This window comes from Cinclus cinclus, chromosome 1, assembly GCF_963662255.1.
Source record: "Cinclus cinclus chromosome 1, bCinCin1.1, whole genome shotgun sequence".
Lineage (NCBI taxonomy): Eukaryota > Metazoa > Chordata > Aves > Passeriformes > Cinclidae > Cinclus > Cinclus cinclus.
The window spans coordinates 81,218,415-81,238,732 of record NC_085046.1 but is presented as its reverse complement, the minus strand read 5'-3'; the positions used below and the strand labels follow the sequence as shown (position 1 = coordinate 81,238,732).

The 20,318-nt window shown below is 37.0% G+C and overlaps 1 protein-coding gene across 1 annotated transcript in view; it reads right to left on the bottom strand.

Annotated features, from left to right (window-relative positions):
* The window catches only part of SEMA5A (semaphorin 5A), a 213,740-nt gene that overhangs the window by 121,664 nt on the left and 71,758 nt on the right, over nucleotides 1–20,318 (bottom strand). Inside the window, exons 5-7 of the mRNA XM_062499827.1 lie at nucleotides 15,762–15,860; nucleotides 14,391–14,604; nucleotides 988–1,273 (exon numbers count right to left, since the gene is read on the bottom strand). Of these exons, the coding sequence (XP_062355811.1) occupies nucleotides 988–1,273; nucleotides 14,391–14,604; nucleotides 15,762–15,860 (599 nt within the window). The remainder of the gene's footprint in view (nucleotides 1–987; nucleotides 1,274–14,390; nucleotides 14,605–15,761; nucleotides 15,861–20,318) is intronic.

Below are 20,318 nucleotides of genomic sequence, written 5' to 3'. Positions count from 1 at the left end.
TGGAAGATGCCTAAATGAGCTCAAATTCATGCTCAATGTCTAGAATGCGTGGAGATTATAATTTGATTGCATTAATTTGTGAATGTTCCCTCCCATTTAATGGATATTTATAAAACGTATGTATCCCTGTGTTCAAGGGTACATTATCTATTGCTAGGTTCCCAAGGACCTTTTAAAATTCTAGACAAAACTGATTTACACAGCAAGACAGTACAAGACAGTCGGAGAATTAGAACTCAAAATCGAGAATTATTCCAGTGGTCTGAACATAGGGGTGCACAGCCATAACAGAGATGCTGCTCTTGCTGATCAGGATTTGAACAGAAGTCATCATGTTTAAATTAACATACAACATTTCTGAGATAAATGTCTCTTCTTTTCTATATCCATTCAACTTTTTAACATTTAACAAAATTGAATTTTAAGACCAAATTGAACATTTTTTTCCTTTAATTTTACCATATTGATATAACAGGTTCACTTAAAATTAGGTTAAATTCTTGGTTTGACCTTCAAACTCACATGTTAGGACTACACTAAAACAGATAAGAGCACCTCTTGCTGTTTGGGTAAGATGAGTTCTTTATGACATGGTCAAATTCCATCATGTCAAATTCATGATCATGTCACATTACAATTACAAATTATTTATTTCATAAATACATAATGTATTTATAAAATAAAATAGTAAAAATATAAATTAATTACTTTCAAGCAATAAATGAAGAATATGATAGAATAGTCTTAAATACAACTGGCTCCCAGCAGTAAGGAAATATTAAGAATTAATTCCCTCTGTTGTGTTTTCAACAATTCATGTGGGAAACATTTGGAACCCATACTTGTTCACAGAAAACAGTGGATTGGGCAAAACAGTAGTTTGAATTTATGATTTGCTTGGCTTATACAGAAGAGAGTAGCTCAGAAGTTCTAGGTTTTGCTGTCACAAACAGCAAGAAAATAAAATATATCATTCAGTTTACTTACACATTAGTGGTAAAAATCCCATAGATCAAGTCCAGTTCTGGCAGGAAGAAAGTGCTCTGAAGTTCATTATAGTAAAATGGAATTTCTCCAGGGCGAGAGCAGTTCAGACGAGCTTTCATGAAGGTAGTCCAGGTATCCTCTAGCACAAACTTGCCACCAATATCATTTTTGCACACCCGAGCAGCACGAGAGAAAACTGTTTTCCCACAGTCATGTTCCACTGCATTTTCCCGGAAGAAGAAGTAGGTGAAGTTCCCAATGTCATAAGATGACACAAAATTTGGTTCTGAAAATAACAGAAGGAAAAATAATTTATTGCCTTCTTGTGATATACACACTCATACTAACATGGAAGTTGGATTTATCTTCAAGCATTATATTTAGATAAACACACTTTTTAATATCCTTTAGGGATATGGCACCATGATATCTGAATGCCCAGCTGGGATTATGAGATACATGATCATGATGTGCTGGGGTTGGTTGGGTAATCTTTTTCATAGTAGCTAGCATGTCACTGTGTTTTGGATTTATGCTGGAAACAGTGATGGTAATTCAGGGATGTTTTTGTTATTGTTGAGCAGCACTTACAGCCAAGGCCTTTTCTTTCTCACACCCCCCACCAGCACAAAAAGCCAGCTGAGCTGCCATTTGGGGTCAAACCACGACATGTGGCCAGACAGGTTTTGCTCTAGGTGTTTATAGAACATGACTGTGCTGGGCAACCTTGGCCTAGCTCACTTTATTCCACCATCAAAAGTGTCTCGGAGTTTTCATTCTTCACATAAGGGTTCAGTGAATTCTTACAATGTAATTGCTTTATCTTTTAATTCTGTTTCTGCTTTGCCGCCATACCATTACTCCAGATTAGCAGGATAATGGGTGGTGACTGATTGTGAGTAAAAATGTGCTCAGAGGCTATAATTAAAAGAAAAAATAGCTACACAAGGATATTTGATGGTAAGATAACTGCATTTTAACCCTATCTTGCTTAATGTTTTTGAGAGCATTACAGATTTCTTTTTTCTTTCTTAAAAAAAAATATATTAAAACTGATCAAAAGAAAAAACTATCAAAAAACCTGATGGTGATGAAGGGAAAATTAGAGAACATACAAAAAAATAATCTGGAAAGCAACAGATGGCAATATTTCTTGAAAGAAAAGAAAAAAAGAACAATGCATACCAAAGACAATAAACATGTGGTCCATTTCCTGTAAGGATTACAAGAACTGAGGAAAGTCCATGACCTTAGAAGAGGCTGACAACTCATTAAGTTCTTAAAGGAAAGATAAATTTGATACACAGATATTTGAAGAAGATTCTCCACTTGTGCAAGGAACCATTTTAGAGCACTGATACCTCTGAGAAGCAAGAAAACTTTTCTCATTTCCAAATTTTATTCTTAAAGGGGAATGCAAATAAACCAAATTGTTTTAACTATATCAGTTGTGAGGAAATACTTCAAATAAAATTAATAGGTGAACATTTTTTGACACCATTATTTTACAGGTTGCTATATCTTGTAAAGGCTGCTGAATTTCATTTGAGCATTTTACAGGAGTATCTCAAGCCTATCAGAACTTCAGAGGGGCACTAGAAAGGCAAGGAAGCTGGCACTACCTCACAGCAGTCCAAACTGTCAGAAAACTCTTTTTCAAAGACAGAGCAGATCCCAGCAAATGTGGCCTCTTGTGCTGCTTCCATCTCTATCTGCTGTGCTGAGAGGTCCCAGGGCAGGTTTTTGGCAGTAGTGATTATGAGCTGCCTCGGATGTATGAAGCTAAGCAGATCCAACAGCGCTCTCACTCCTCCCTGTAATTTTCACCCTCTATTTTATGAAGTGCTTCCTCCAGAGCAGTCTGGAACACACCACATTGTCTCCACATTCGGAGCTGCACAGGTATTTTGCTGGCAGACCACAGCCCTATAATTTTAAGAACTTGTTGGTGCCCTGAGTCTTCGTAAGTTACATACTATCACTGTATCTGAGTCTTTAAAGAAAAAAAGGAATAAAAAAGACAAAATAGTTGGACAGGAATTATGGGATCATAAGAAATAAAATTACACTGACAATATACAAAGAACTAAACTATTAGCCATGTTAACCCCATTAGAACCTTAAATCTTCATTCCACATCTGTGTAAAACTTTCATTACAATAGGGATTTTGCTTTAAATGCTTCAAAAGCATCAAAAACCTATTGTGCAAATACTCAAAATCAATTTGATCCATCCACAAAAAACATTTTGTACAAACATTGAAAAAGGAGGCCCTGCCTTGCAATCAGGCCTGAAGATACTTCTCACTGAAGGCCCACTGATATAAAAAGATCTCTACATTGGCACCACAGGATCTCACTGCAGAGTTAAAAAAAAAAAAAAAAAAACCAAAAAAACACTATTGGAAGCACTCAGAGTAAAGAATGATGAACTACAAAAACAAAATAAACTTCACAAACTACAGGAGTAAAAAATAATGTGAAATGCATTCAGAATGCATTCAGGATTCTTGAAAATCCATATCAACCTTTCAACATACAGTATTTTAAAGTTGCACTAATAATCATAATACATGTTATAAAAATACATAATACTCACATTTCATGGTTTCAAAACTGAGAAACAATGTATACATCTGCAAACACCTACACTTTATTGATTATGAACCGATGAAATTGTGACCTGATGTTGAAACTCGTGAAAACTGCTTTTGTTTGCATTAAATGTAATAATCTCAGAGTTACTTTAGGGAATTCAGTGGATATGGAAGGATTATCATGTCAGATTTTGATTATTTCATTCCCTCTTTGGGAAAAATGAACAAGGTGACCTTCAAAATTTCACAGGAAAAGGTAGCTTCTCGGCTAGGAAAAACAAGTTCTTATGTGTCTAAATACTGTGCTGTGAACTGCTATTTGTTGACACGGAGGCCTTACCAAGTTTTAATGCAGCAAATGAAGTGAATCTCTTGTTTCATGCTGACTTTGCAGATAGTTCTTGGAAGGGAAAATACAGCTTATTTCTGATTTATCAGATCACAACAAGTGCAAGGGTTCTGGTATGTGACATGATGCAGTTAGTACAAAAATGTCAACCTGTAATAATGTCACAAGTATTGTATATGACCTTTATAGGGTTTTTTATATGCCCAATTTATGGATGTGTCAGGCTGACTAGACTTTCCAAAATTAAACTGAACTAGTAGAATCAGGAGAGCAGGAAAATGACTTTGTTGATGCAACCCAAAAAGCATCTCCAGTGTACATCACGGAGCAGTGCTACACAGAGCAGAAGCCCAAGCACCGAAAGCTCTGGGTGGCTAGTTAGTACTGTCCCTGGGCAAACACACTATGCTACTTCTACAGTTTGCTTACTCAGCACAAATCCTGGGAATCTCTACCATTTCCTTCATAAAGCAATGTGACTGCCCAACAAGGACGTTTCCCCACAGACTCTTCTAAGTTAGCGCAAAAAAAGACAACTGTATGAAGCCAAGACAGTGTTTTAACTGGAAGCAATATGATTCTTTTTTCTGAAGGTTGGAGACATACCTACATTTTCTGGGGAGCACAGTCTGTTCTTAATGTGAAAGCATTTAACAGGAAGACACAATGATTCGTTTTAGATTATTCTCCCTTTCCACCAACCAAAGGTGTCATACATAAGCTTATTTCCTGGGCCTTTTTTATTTAGTGGTGTGGATATAGTCTGAGTGGGTAAAAGGAGGAGAGGAACAGTACAGGAATTTTTCTGTGGATATAAATGGGAAACAGGAGCCTAAAAGAGCTCCCTGAGAGCACCTGAGGCCTCTTGGCCTCTTCTTACTGTTTGAACTTAGGAACAAGAAAGTTTGCTTGTGCTCTTTAATCCATATAACTTCACTTCTGAAGCGATCTAATTTATATAGTTAGTGGATGCTACTGCTTCCAGAGTGAACCAAATGACAGGAAATGATTTAACTTTCTTTAAGGAGCTAACAGCAATTAACCTTAAAGACTTAAAGGTCCAAAGCCTACTCTAAGCAAGTAGAAGCTGTGATTTCCACTGACTGTCCTTGTGAAATGTGACCACTCACATCTGAAGCACAAGGCATTCCAAGACCCAATCGAAAGGAAATTAACACTAGAAAAAAGAAAGCTAATTTTATTTCTGATTTAGACACAGGACAGATTATATATGCACATATTCACACAAAATAAGACACACACACACACAAAGATATATGGATACATAATACATTCAAGATCTTAGGAGTCTAGATACTGCTCTAATATTGAAAGTTTCTCTGGAACTTGTTCACTTCTTCAGTGACCTCACTAGATCAATGAATCACACCATACTGTTGATCTCTGAAGACCCACTTCCCCAAATAATTGCATTCAGCCAAATGCTTAATAGCATTAAATTCTAGAAAGATGCATTTGAGGTTTTTTTGAATAAACTTCACATTTCAGCTAGAAATGCTCTTCAAAAGTGTACTTAAAGTAATGGAAAGAATTAAAGCTTCAGATGTGCCAGTCTGTATTATTTCCTTTCATCTTATTAACATAATCAACAAAGTTCAGTTGCAATTTCATTTTGCCATCTCTGTATATTCATTAAGTATATTCATTTAGTTGTTGCCCTTTGCAGCTGTTTGAAAAAAAAAATACAGACCTTGCATTGGGCTGACCAAGGCATCACTGCTCATAAAGGTTTAGGGACAAATTTTAATCACAGAGTAAAATTTTCCTACAGCATTATATGTCTCAAAAGCAATAAATAACTTGTGGTCATCACAGCTATAACCATACTCAGGAGCTGAACTGTAAAATGTTAAGTCCTGTATGAAACTGCTGGAAATGGTTTATTAATAGCTATTTTTCCTCTGTGTTTCACAATTACCTATGATGCGTGCTAAAAATGCCAACCTGCCAGAGAGTAGCTGGCTACCAATCTATTTTCACTATTTCCTTTGCAATGCCTTAGCTCTCCATGATTTCTTTTACATTCTTTCCCTTTTGCTAAATTGAAAATTTTATAGACATGGAAGAGCAGGGACAGCAAAATACACTAAAACTGTGTATCCCAGATATTTTTTTTCCAATTTCTTCTTATACTGCTCATAGATTTTACAATACAATTCAGCATAATCATGAAAGTGGATGCACTCATTACTTTTTTACTGATGTACTCTAATAAATCCTGAAATGCAATTATTTCTTTTCTAAAAAATTGTTTTCAAATATGGTATTACAAAATTCCTTCATTTATTTCCTGTTGTTTATTTCAAATAAATCTCCTTCATTTTCAAGGTAAAGTGTTCTTACATGGCACAATACTTTGCAACTTATAATATTGTTTTGCTGATGCAAATTTGCCAGTGACAAACTTAGTTACAGAAGCCATTCTCTACTCTAACCTAATACTTATTGAAGCCCTTGAAAGTCACACCTGGAGTTCAGTGGATTTTGTCTCCTATATTCACTGGATAGACACCTTCCAAAGCTGTGTATGCCGGGGCAGTAGGGAAAGGGTGAAAAATGCATCGAGATTCCATTAATTCATTCAAAATCTCTAGAATTTTTTAGTATGGGGATCTGTCAGAAGTTTCAGAAGTTCAAATGGTTACTTAAAACTGAATCCAGTATTCTACGCACACAGGAATCTAGTGTTCTTTAAGATGATTTTGCCAACCAGCTGTTATGGCATGGAAAGAAAACCCAATTATGATGGCTTACCTATTTCTGTCCAAACATCTTCACTGTGATTTTTTTTTTCTTTTCTCTGTTCTAGTTTTGCAGGGATGGAGACAATTGAATTACTTTCCTGGCAGACTTGTGCATTTGGTTTGTATGGCCAAGATTTGGTAGTGGGGGGGGGGGGGGATGGGTTCTGGGCTACTGTGCCTTCTGTGAGAAGCTGCCAGAAGCTTTCCACAGGTCCAGCTATGCCAATCCCTGGCAGCCCCAACAGATGGACGTGCCACTGGTCAAGTCTGGGCCAATTAGAAATGGTGGCAATGCCTCTGTGATAACAGATTTAAGAAGGAAGAAGAGTTATTGCACAGTTTTAGTTATGGCCACAGAAGAGAGGAGTCAAAGAATGTGAGAGAAGCAGCCCTGCAGACCCCCAGGTCATTGGAGAAGCAGGGGCAGGAAGTGTTCCAGGTGTCAGAGCTGAGATTTTCCTGCAGCCTGAGGTGCAGACCATGGTGAAGCAGCTGTGCCCCTGCAGCCCATGGAGTTCCACAGGGATGCAGAGATCCAATGCAGCCTTTGGAGAGGCTCCCTGCCAGAGCAGGTAGATAACTGAGAGGAGGCTGTGACCCCATGGAAAGAGGAGCCCACACTCGAGCAGTCTGTCCTTGAAGGACTGCACCCTGAGGAAGAGTGACCCACACTACAGCAGTTTGGGGAGCACTGCTGCTTGTAAGGTGGACTCACACTGGAGAAGTTCATGGAGAACTGTCTTGTGCGGGAGGGACCCCACGGTGCATCAGAGAAACAACTCTCCCCGGGCAGAGAGAGAAGTCACAGTGATGAATTGACCATAAACCCCCATTCCCTGTCTCCTTGTGCCGCTGGGGTAGGAGGTAGAGCTGGGAAGAAGGGAGGCATGGAGGGGGAGGTGGAGGGTTTTAAGGTTTTATTTTGCTTCTCATTATCTTCCACAGATTTTGTTAACAATAAATTAAATTAATATTTCTAATTTGTGCCTGTTTAGCCCATGATGATATTTGGTGAGTGATCTCTCCCTGGTCTTATCTCAACTAATGAACCCTTTGTTATATTTTCTCTCCCCCATCCAGCTGTGGAGGGGAGTGACAGAGAGGCTTTCTTTCCAGAGACCTGGGACACAGATAGCATCAACCCATTACAACCTGCTTTTTTCTTTTTCTCCTTTTTTTTTCTCCCATAACAAAAAGGAAACCAATTGCATAATCATCCTCTTCTCCCTTCACCTTAAGGCTTGGTATGTTTGATGTTTAAATTCCATCTCTGCCTCCAATATTTTTTGTCACAGGATTACACAGGATCACAGAATGAGTCAGGTTAGAAGGATCATCTGATCCAACCTTCCTGCTCAAGTCGGATCATCCAAAAGTACATTGGACAGGATTGTGTCCAGACTGTTCTTGAATATCCCCTTGAATAACTGAGTAGTGTGTTCCAGTGTGCAGTTACTCTCACAGTAAAGACATTGTTCCTCATATTCAGGTAGCCTTTCATCCACTTCCTTTCTTTGATAAATGCTGGTTTTCATGTGTTCATGTTCCCTGAAATTTGAAATTTTCCACCTTCCCCTGACTGAGATGCATTTCAGTCCTAAGTTCTTTCACTCTCTCTGGGCCACTGTGTATCGTAGGTTTGTGCATTAACGAGGCTCACGCTCCTGTTGTGCCTCTCCACAGCTGGGAACAGATGATCTGCTTGCAGGAGTGTCCTCCTTCCTCATTCAGCCTCGTTGACTGGCACCTGACATAAGCAGGCTAGATAAGATGTAAAAGAGCAGGCTCTGTCCCCAAAAGCCTCATAGTGTTTTTAATAAATGGTAGGTGGACCTTGACGTTTTACCTAGGATATATAAGTAAAAATATCTTAACTCCATGGGTAGTGCTTCTTGTCTACTATTTCAAACGGGTAAGGAAATGCTATGAAGGTGTTTTGTAATAACCTAGTCTGGCACTGGAAAAAGGAAGTCCGGGAAGGCACATCCACCTCACACCAACTTGCTGCTCTCCTATTCTGTCACTGCCATCAGGGAGAAGATGTACGAGTTTGAAAGGAAAAACAGCTTAACTGCTCAATTTTTTCCTCTAGTATCTGCTCCAGTGAAGAAGCCTAGGGACAGGTTTCAAAACCAGCAGGTATTTTCTCTCCTATTTTAGGATACTGGCAAAAAATGATGATACACACAAAAGAAAAGAACCTACTTATGGGTGGAACAACCAAAAAATGTAATTATTTATCTTCCTGCAAAATAAGCAAAATTGCATTACATTTTCAGTCACGTCTCTTATCTGAAAGAGTACATTGTGCATTCAAGCACACACTGGTTTTGAGCTACATGAAATATTACATAATAAAGAAAAGTTGGCCCTAGGTAATTACAAGGCTTTTCATTAAAAGCCAGAAAAATGAAAGGATAACACTGAATTATTATAGCCATTTCTATTAATCCTTAAAAAACAAAATTGAAATAATTAATTTTTATTCTTAGATCATAAATTCTCTCTACACATCCTACTAGCAGCAAAAGTTATGAGAAAAGTCTGCTAACAAACAATAATAGGCATTGATTCAGAGTTGTATTAAACCCCTCTAACCAAACCACATTTGTAAGAATTTTACTCTTACTGTTAATTGTGAAGACTTAAAGTATCTGCTCTGGATTAATAATATTTTCATTAATGTTTTTAACAAAAAGTGATCTCAGAAGAACCATTTCAGTAAGAGTATCTATTAACCAAATGCTTAGGACAGCAAGATGAAAAATGCTAATATTATGTCTACTAGTAAAGCAGAATAATCCAAACACTCATCTCCTCAAGTGGATAGACTTCTAATTTGGAAGAGATATTATTTTGTTTTATTTTATTTTATTTTATTTTATTTTATTTTATTTTATTTCTACATCTGATATAGGATTACACTTTAATCATCTAAGGTCTACCCACTGAGGAAATGTTGTGACATTTAAAACACAGTTTATTTTTATTTAATATGTTCTAATAGCATCTATCATTGCATGTCTAGGGTAAAGAAAACAGCTGAAATAATTTCAAGGTAGTTGGAGACCCATGCAATTGCAAGGAAAGCCATTTGACAAATTATGAAACTAAATGTTGTAGTGTTTCTTTATGTGATGAAACAGGCAGAGATTTAGGTCTTTTTTTAAAAAAAAAAAACTGTTGCCCTTTTATTGACTGAGGGAAGCAAACATATTATAGATGAAGGCCAACTTTCACACTGAGGTATCAGATAACATTTAATGATTTAAAGAGGTGTATTGAAAGGAAAAATGCCTTTACTAACGGCACACACTGGACTATAGAAAAGGTTTCTAAGTTTAAACAGTGAAGACTTTTCCTTGCTAATCTGGACACACTGCAGCTCTGGACTGCAAATATAATTGTTACATTTAGTTCTGTTCTGTAGAGAAAACTATGACAAATTCTGCCCCTGCTGCACTTTGCAGATCAACTTTACAGTGAAGTCAAATTAGAAGCATACTATGTCAGCTCCAGATGTGATTTGAACATTGTTACACTGAGAGCTTAAAGACACTGAAACACACAGCATGCAAGCCTAATGAAAGAATAATTTATTTTTTTATCACTTAATAAAATCCATAGCAGACTGCTAAAGCAGACTCTTCTTCTTATGAAACACCACCAGGGAAACTTTAAAACATTCCAGCAACATGCTGCCCTTTACTGACCTGAGCAGCTGGATGAAGCTCAGGGTCTTGCTGACTATTTTGGTCAGGAGAAGAAATCAGTGGGAGAGATATCTGCTTTAGACATAGACCTCAGTGTGTGCTCTGTGCTCTATCACCTCAAATTGTTTCTCTTAAGCACAGAAACACTTGAACTTTATTCAGAGAGAAAGAGAAGGTACGCAGCAGAACAGGACACCTTACAGAGTAAATTCCTGGTGAAAAGTCTTTCCACTTTCTTCATCTGTTTGTGCATATATACATATTCATGTGAGTAACTTCAGACATTACATTTTCCTTTGTATGGGAAAAGAGAAGGCCAAAAAATGACATCATGGGAAGGAGAGTTAGTTTCTCTATTTCACATTTGCAGACTTATTATCTTGCAGTCAGCTAGGCTGTTGGATGGGGAGAGAGCTGGTTTGCAGCCCTTGTTAACTCCTCTGGGTGATCACGTTCCCTTTGGGAACAAAGTACTGACAGGGCTGACAGGAGAGTCTGTCTCTCCCTGCATTGTCACTTGATAAATTCTCTGTGAGCAGCCTAATCCCTGCTGAGCTGAGGTGAGTCCTCAGGTCATACCACTACAGCAGCCTGGTGCCTCATTGGCATCTCATCATGGAGACGAGCAGAATTTCTGCATGGTTACAACTGTGGTCAAGAACCTGCTCATTGCTTTTGGGCCAGCTGCATTTGATGTTGTCTATAGGAGCAGCAGGAAGACAGAAACAACATTAATAAACAGAACATCAATTTATTTTTCTAGAAGCAGAGGGAAGTTCTGAAGTTAAAAAAAAAAGGTAACTGGTGATCTTATTCGGAGATATTCAAGAGCTGAGTAGATTACTACTGCAAATCTTGAAAGAGACTAAGTTCAGTAAGTACCACCAGATGCTCCTTTCTTCCTTCAATGAAGATGACATGACTGTGAACTCTAAAATTTTCCAAAATAGGAGAAATTTAAGGAAGTGTGCAGATATCTGTAACATTTGGTGAACTGTCCTTTCTGCAAATAAGAATTTTTAAACCAGACAAAATTCAGGGAGTCAAATCCTGAAGCATGTTTTCTAGCAGGTGAACAAACAGCATGTTCAGAGAGCCTCAAAGATGGCTCCACAATTACTAGCTCCAGTCAGAAATAAGGTTTCTGTGTTGGCAGTGTTGCTGTGCTGTCCATCTAACTTTTTGGATTTGTGCCTGTTCAAAATCTTTTTGCTTCACATTAATTTTTCTTTTCCCCTTCAGCTATATTCTCTCAGCATACTTCTGTAGCATAATTTAACACATATGCTGAATAATTAATACCTTTAACTGAACTGACCAACTCTTTGTCCCCCAGATAACTGAGTGTTGACTGCATCAAGAAAATGATAAAGATGCCAAATGAAATGAAATGATGATAAATGAAATTATAATGAAAATGATAAATTAAAATGACTCAGAAATGAAAGTTCCCTGATTTCTCCATAATCTTCTCATGTTAAGCAACTGATCAGAACAATGCTCACTAAATAGCTGCTAATTTATGTACTGGGCTGATGTGGATTTCTTCCAGGCCTATCAAGCCAAGCCCCCAGCAGAAGGCAGGATCTGATAACAAATATGTGACTGGCTGAACTAGAGATGGGGAACTCAGGTCAACAACATAAATGTATTTTATCTGTGAAATCTCTGATTCCATAAGCTGAAATCACATCATGGTAATATGGGATCTCACCCAAACCACCTGACATATCAGCTGCATTTTCCCCTTCCACCCTGTATATCATTGTGCCTGTGGTTACAGACCTTCTGACAAGATTAGGAACAAGTGTCCTCCTGTGATGTGGATTCTGAGCTTTTCAAGTCAAGATCCTTCACCAAAAGGTACAGTAAACATCAAGAGCAGAGTGCCTAGGCATATAGGCATGTCCTTTTTCGTCTGACTGATGGGATGGAAGATCTCCAAATTTGCTGTGCTAGCCACTAAAATCAACAGTCTTTCTTGCATAGCAATAAAGCACAGAACAATTATCTGTGTTTCAGAGTACAACCATTGCCCTCAGAGATGATTTGATTTGGTCCAACATGATTCACAGAACAGAAAATCTAAGTGAGAAAAATAAGGGTGCTTCCAAGGAAAACTTTGCACTGGAAACACTGACAGACACATGCATGCACATGAGCACCTCAAATGAGGCTGAATCACAGAAACTGTGAGCTACTGCTGCATAACAGATATTGACTAGGGAACTTCCAATGCAGTTGATGCCTTACTTTTCTTGCAGGATTATTGATCTGTGTTACTTTCTCAGAGAAAGCAGCAAAATCTTCCCTTCAATCCAAGCACTGAAAAACTAATGTAGTTTCTTGGCACTGAATCATGAAAGCACGCAAATTGACATAAAAGCAGATGAATCCCTAACTAAAGCAGATGAATCCCCCACTCCTAGCTAACCCAGAAAATATTCCCCCTTCCTTTAATATAGTTAACTGTGCTGCTTTCAGCCTTTTATTGGACTAACATTACCTAGCTCCAATTACAAAAGTCATCTTTTTCTTCCTCTCCAAAGATAAAAGCTACAGTTTCCTGGTAACTTAATTATAAACAGCTTTGAGTCAGAAGCATAAACTCTAATGGAGAATGTATAAGTACATCTGAAGCTTTTAATGGACAAAATGTGAATACGGTGAATATGATTAATTAGAGAAGCCTAGAGGGAATTTCAGTGTGCTTTTGGCATAAAAATATCCAGTTAAGCTGCAAATTCTGTGTGAAGAATTTTTCCCCTTTGACAAAAGCGCACAGGTGTGGCACAGCAATTAGTTCCAGTACCAAGCTGAGTGGACAAAGGGTGCCTGAACAGGGATATAGACACAATTAGTTCATTTTTCCCCTCACTTCTTTTGCACTGCTACAATTCTGTTATGTTCCACACAATTTAGGACTTTCTTTTGTTGTTGTTAATTAACATTCTAAAATCATCCAACCTTTAGAAAAGGTCACAAATTTCTGTGAGCTAACTCTGTTGGGTTCATTGTTCAAATAAAATATATCAATCATATAAGCACAATTCTGCATTTGCATTATATGAGAACTATATTATATGAGAAATGAAATCTGTTACTTGCAGCTGACCAAATGTTCTGAAGCTAGAAGGATTTATAATTGTATTTAATTTCCAACATGAGAATAATCCCATCATAACATGAAATGTACTGTAGGAATAGTGACTCTTGCATCACATAATATGCATTATGATTTTTTCTTTTTCTTCTGGAACAGGCATGGACAAATTATAATATACATAATTTCATGCTTTATGTTTAATAATATTTTTCATTTTAGAGGAATCTGCTTCCTTTTTTTTGTAATAAATAAAATGGCAACTCGGTCTGTCACATATCAGGAATACCTGTCTGTTTACAGCTTCTCCCAGCTGGAAATCCTCATTGTGTGATTAACATTCATGACACAAAATTGACTGCTAAACACAATTTTATCATATGTTTTGTAAACAATTCCCTATCCTTTGGCTATAATAAGTGTCAAAAAATGTCAGTCTGCCACCTAAGCAGCTTAAAAGCTGAACTTTTTCTGGTTGTCAAGGCTGGGACCTGCAGGAAAAGCCAGGAGAATTCAGTCCTTTCTAAACTGTTTATTTTCTGCCTTAGGTTTTTGAGGGACTCAGAAGAAAATGCACAATGCAAGCTGCTGCTCAAAGCTGACTCAGCTTTGCCATGTAAGAGCACTGTATGTGCATCTCATTCCAGTGTCTGGAAAAATGACATATATTAAGGAGCACACCTAAAAACTTCAGCTATATTAATAAAATTCCGTAATACTTAAACTAGTAAAATAATATATTAAAAAAGCAAAATAATTAACAAGTTAAATAAAAATAAACCAAAAACATTTAGATTCTCAGAATGGAATTTCAATACCATGAATATGATGAATATGAGTTAAAGAGATGAGTCTCACAGTCCATCAGCACTCACCATTCAGCCACTTGGAGTTGTACTGGGCAGTTCGGAGAGGAGGAAGGGCCCCCAAACTTCGATAAATAGCAGGATCCCTTCCTGGAAAATCCATGGCTGTAGCAGCATATAATTCTCCACTGGAAGTGAGAAGAGCAGTAGAGTTGTGCTGGGGACTGTAGGGACAACGAGCCATGCCACTGATTTGGTCATGTATCTCTGTCAAGTTGCTTAACTGTAAAATAATTAGAAAAAGGGATTAAAATTACCTAAAAATTATGATTTCAGCCAAGCTGCATCAATCTGAGCAAAATCCTATGACAAACACCTCTTATTTGCTTTAGTATTGTACAATAGTGATGAGCCAACCTCTTTATCAATCTGAAGTTGTCTCATATCAAAGTCTTACTGTAATGTTGTCAGATCTCACTTTTGTTCTTTTGATACTTAAAGCATGCATGGCAGTCATTGTCCACCAGGCCTAAATGTTTTCCTTTAGAAGGGGCTCGAAAATTAGTTATCTCTCCAAAAATTGTTATAAGGAAAAATAAAGCTAAGCCTGATTTCCAGAATCAATAAGGCATCCACTATAGCAGATAACAACAACAGAAAAATCTATTATTTGTTTTGTTGGTGTCTTTTCAGAAAAAAGTCTCATATGAAAAATGAGAGTAAGAAAAAGAGCTTTCCAACTCAGCAGAACCATCTCTGATTTAGGAGCTCTAATACTTTCAGCCATAAACCACAGCATGATGTTAATATGCTATTTTAAAATAAAGGTGCAATGAGTTTAGATATAATAAATCTGCCAATGAGTTTTTTAGTAATACAGCTATTTTTTGTATTTAAGTGTTTTTCCCCTCCTGAAACAAACAGGCAGCCTAGTTCAAACAGCAACATTTTGATACTTATGACTATTACTAATGCTGCAATTAGGCTTTTTTTGAGCCTATTTTTTGAGAATGACAGATCTCAGACAAGATTTCTCATTCTCACTAGTCAGAAATCACTAATACAGGTACTCTCATTTCTCCAGAACTACATATATACAATATGCAGTACACAACCATATTTTATAATTAAATCCATTGATGCCAATCAAACCTGACAGTGGCAGAAGTCTTATAAACAGACAAGGTTCATAAAAATTGGCGTGTAGGAGGAATTGAGCTGCTCATAGCTGTGTGTCTCCCACAGCTGAGGAAAAAAACTGCAAAAAGAGAGTGGTTAGCTCTCCTCTCTGTCCTGCCACCAACTAAATCACCCTTTTACACATCAGCTCACCCATCAATACCCAAATAGCCAGTTCTCAGCCACCATATGCTCTGCCTTTTAATCTGCTGGCTCAGAACAGGGACTTTACCTTGTGGTGCAAAACATTTTATCTCTTACCGTGCGATTGGTGCAGATTGGAGTGAATGCGTTGGTTCCACAGGTAAAGAGATGGTTGCCCCCAACAAGAAGCACTCGAATATAGTTCTGGCATTCCTCCTGCCACACAGAAAAGAAAGAATATATTCAGTGATGCTGCAGAATACGGAAGAGACTAATAACACTTTGCTTTCCATGGTTATTTCTTCATACAGAAACATTTTTTTTGGTAAACAACACTTAAGCATACCAGAGTTAGCAGTCACAATATGCACTGATTTCTTATTTACACACACGCCTCTATCAAACTCTCTGAAAAGCTCTTAATAGGATAACAATAAACCTTTCTAGTACTGAAGATTTCTTCTCAGGATATATTTCAAAGGCTTAGCTAAATTTTGAATTGATAGCTCAGACAGATGATCTGATAGATGCTGACTTAAATAATACAGTACTGTCTCAGGACATCAGATGTTGACTTCAGACAGTTTAGGACAAGGAAGGAAGTTGTGAGGAAAGAAGGGGAAAGAACAGGTTGTCAGTAACAAAAGTATAGTGAAACTAGTGAAAATAAAATTATTGAGATGCTCAGATGAGGATTTGTTACCACTAATTTCATAATTTACCCTGTTTTATTAGAAGCATCCCCTTTCCTGTAAATTCAAAGTTTCTCTAGAAATGTCATTACCACAATACAAAGATGCTCACCCTGAATAATAATTTGACATGTTATTTAATCCATTTGGATGGGTGAAGGCTTTATGATGTTAATCTCTCTCATTTCAGGAGCTAGAAATTGACAGCAATTTCTACTGTTTATTAAAACAGAAAGCTTTATCCTGCAGTGCTAAGAATCTCCCACAATTGCATGAGGAAAAATTCAAACACTTTTCTTGAAAAAAATCAATGTCCACGTCCAATAAAATGATCAACAATATGTTTGGAGAAAATAAAGTCTCCCGGAAACTTACATTTGAATACTCTCTAGCATTCACCACAAGACAGTCTCATAAAAAGTCTGAAAAAAAACCTTGTGAAAATACAGTTGTGCAATTTTAGCCAATGTTAAATGAAATCATGTTAGTAAATCCACACAATAGTAATAGCACAGAAGTCCTATTATCTAGCCTACAGTTATATTAAATGGATTGCTTGTTTATCTTGAAAATAGACTCTCATCCTGGAAGACAACAAATATAATCCTCAATAAATTGAACAGGCACAAAATAGACTGCAAAAGAAGATGAGGAAAATACTTTAAAGGTCTCTGAGAAAACTTTAAGAATTTTTCTTCAATATCTTTCTTCATAAAAGTCAAGTTAAAAATAAACTCAAAAAAATCCTGCAAAATCTCAGGAAAGAAACTACCCCTTGGAAAAAACACCTCTCAAATCCACATTTGCATTAGTTTCTTGTGAAAAAGTAGCTTTTAAATGCTTCTTTTTGAGCATTTAAGGGCAAGGAACAAACATCTTAGTAGTAAGATTTAATTTCCATTGGGTAAAATATATGAAGATTTATATTGAACTTTATAAATCTGTCATCTTAATATTCTTTAAACCAGAAAGAAGCTAATGCACAACCATATAACCAGGTTGGGCAATACAAAGAGCCATTAAAAAAGTAGTTATTTCACAGCTTGGCAGTAGTGGTAGATTTGGCAATTCCCTTGTATCACACTGCTTTAACTCCATCACCAAACGAAAAAAAAAAACAACAAACAACCAAAAAACCCAAACAAACAACAACAAAAAAATAGAAGACAACTTTTTGGGGGATTGTTTTTTGTTTATTCTTTTTTTCATTAGAAGGGTGCTCAAGAAGGTTCACAGAAGTAAGACAGTAATTTATTCATTGGTCTGTTTCCATTCTGCCCTTTGTAACAAGGCATGGAATGTACGTGTAGGAAAAATAAGTGGGCTCTGACATTACAAGCCATCCAACCTCTCCTCTTCATATTCCAGAGCTCCCTGAAACAGTGTCATTTCCAAATTACTTGCACACTGATCACCCACTCATTTCGTTAAAAAATAATGCTAATTTCTTAAACTCTAACATTCTTGGGAATCACAAGATTCTTTCTTTAATGCTCCCAAGTCCTGTGACAACTTGACAACAATCCATACTGCAACAGGGAAAACAAGGCATTTCATATGGAATTTTGTTGGGAACACAGTGCAAAAAATGGAAAAAGCTTTTTTAATTTGAAAAAATATCCACATTAACGCAAAAGAAAATTTTTAAAAATTGGTTGGGTATAAAACTATCACCACCCAAAAACATACCGAGAAAGGACTTCACTATTTAGTCAGTTGAACTGTTCAGAGATACTTTTCTAGCTCTGAAGTCAAGTTTGGCTGTACCAGTTCACTTCTGACACATGCTAAAATGAGATCTGTGTTGTAGAAGTGGCAAAGAACTTCAAACAAAGGATTTTTTAGGTCAGGGTAGCATCCAGTTTGGTAGCTATCTTTTATCTTTTATGTAGTCTTATTCTCCAGTTCATCTCAAACTCTATGTCATATATTTTCCTATTAGCTTATAAAACTATAACTGAAATAAAGAAATACATTTATGAAATATTTTCTACTTTTGTATCAGGGTATCTGAAACAAAATGTGACTATTAGACACAATTCAGCAGCCAAGCAAACTAAGTTGTTATCTAAGACTACTTTGAAAGACCAAGTGAATCTGAGTGCAAAGTAATTATCCTCTTGCAGCAATATTTCTTGTCTAGGTTAACATTTTAAACATACCTGTGTTTAATTTTTAAATACTTTTATTGAAGGTTCAGATACTAACACACTCAGCCATTCGAATTTTAAATAAGCTAGAAATGGGACTTAATTTCAATTGGCATTATTAGTTTTACCCTCTCTTTAATTTATTGCATTCTCAACAACTGCATTTATATTTTTTCTTTCTAACATTCGCTACCACAGGTGTCAGTATGAATAGACAAATTTATTCTCTCAGTAGCGTCTGGTATTCTAGACTTCTTCATGCTAATGCATGCTGGCCACAAGGACATAATTTTGCATGTCTCACTCTTGGTGCCACTAGCTATTTTAGGCAAAAGCTTAAATTGGTAGATAAATGTCTGAAGTCTGAGTAACAAACATAGGTCTTCAAAAGTCAACTGCACATTACACTGTCAAATGTGACAGATGCCCCTATATATTTTCCCCTTCAGCTCTTTTCCTTCCTTGGCTACTACAGCATAAACCTCAGAACAACTGATAATAGCCACAGGCAAAAATTCCGTGCAGCTTCTTTCTCAAGAACAAAAAGTTGTGTTTCACTGACCATTATCTCAAAACTACTTCAGTTGCTTCAGGGTTCAAAGCCGCATTCTGGTTTCAGGGCATGCACTCCATCAGTTAAAGTGACTTTCAAGGAATGAGCTCAGGTTTTGCCACCTGAACCTGTTGCCCTCATGCTGCTCTGTGGTCAGCAGAGCTTCTAAAGAAACCAGGATCTGAATTAACAACTTACCTACAGCCATCCCTGCTATCCTCATCTCTCCTTTGCCACAGTCTGGGCTGGTCTTAACATATTTTCACTCCAGTCTTTCCTGTGTCTTCCTACAGTTACCTGTGCCTGCCCTGAAATCTGAATTCACCTGCGAAATATTACATAAATGCAACTCCCGGCAACTCTGCAATTTGGGCTGCATCTATTTATACAACAGGGAAGCAAGCAAGATTTTCTGATAACAGTAACTGGAATTGTGTTTGCAAAGAGATTTCCTCTAGAGGGACAATGTAGCCCTGAAATTAATTCCTCCTGATCTGATAATTCTCTGTTTTTCAAGGGAAGGCTCTGTATGCATCTCCTTCTACAGAGAGTATAGTGACCTTGCTTTGGTCTTGGAAATAAGACAATAAAAGACAAACATTACTTGCGATCGTGTCTCTGGCCATAAATTTATCTTTGATTTTAACCTTGACCACATCAGTGAAAACAAAAGAGTCAAGGAAAGTTAGAAAACAGTTGTCATTCCAGCTGAGTAAGCTTTCTCAGACAGTATCTCTGCATTCTCCTGCACTCTCCAGCAACTCCCACATGAAGCTTTCAGGACACGAAGTTTGCACACCAAAAAAAAAAACAAAACAAACTAAACCAAACCAAAACAAAACAAAACAAAGATGACCCCAAATGGTAACAATAAGGTAAATATTTACTCCCAGGATTTCTTTTGAATGTATTGAAGCTTAAAGACTATTATATTCTTCTTCTAGATTGTGATTGAGGAACATGGCTATGGGTACAAATTAAATCTTTGGACAAATAATAACAATACTAAGAAACAATCCCAGAGGTCATTGTTTGAATCACATATATATCATTTTACAGTGACAGCTTAACTTCAATCATCATCTTCTTCAAAAGGGTGTGATGAGCATAAATGAAACTCTGCATGAATATAAAACTACACTAAGGCCCATTTTTAAATGTATATCACCAGTGTTGTGCATTTCTCCTAACAAAATTATTTAATAGCAACAGATGCATTATGCTGTTGAATGAAATGTGGTAACAGTGCTGTACACTGCTATAGCTTCAAATTTACAAT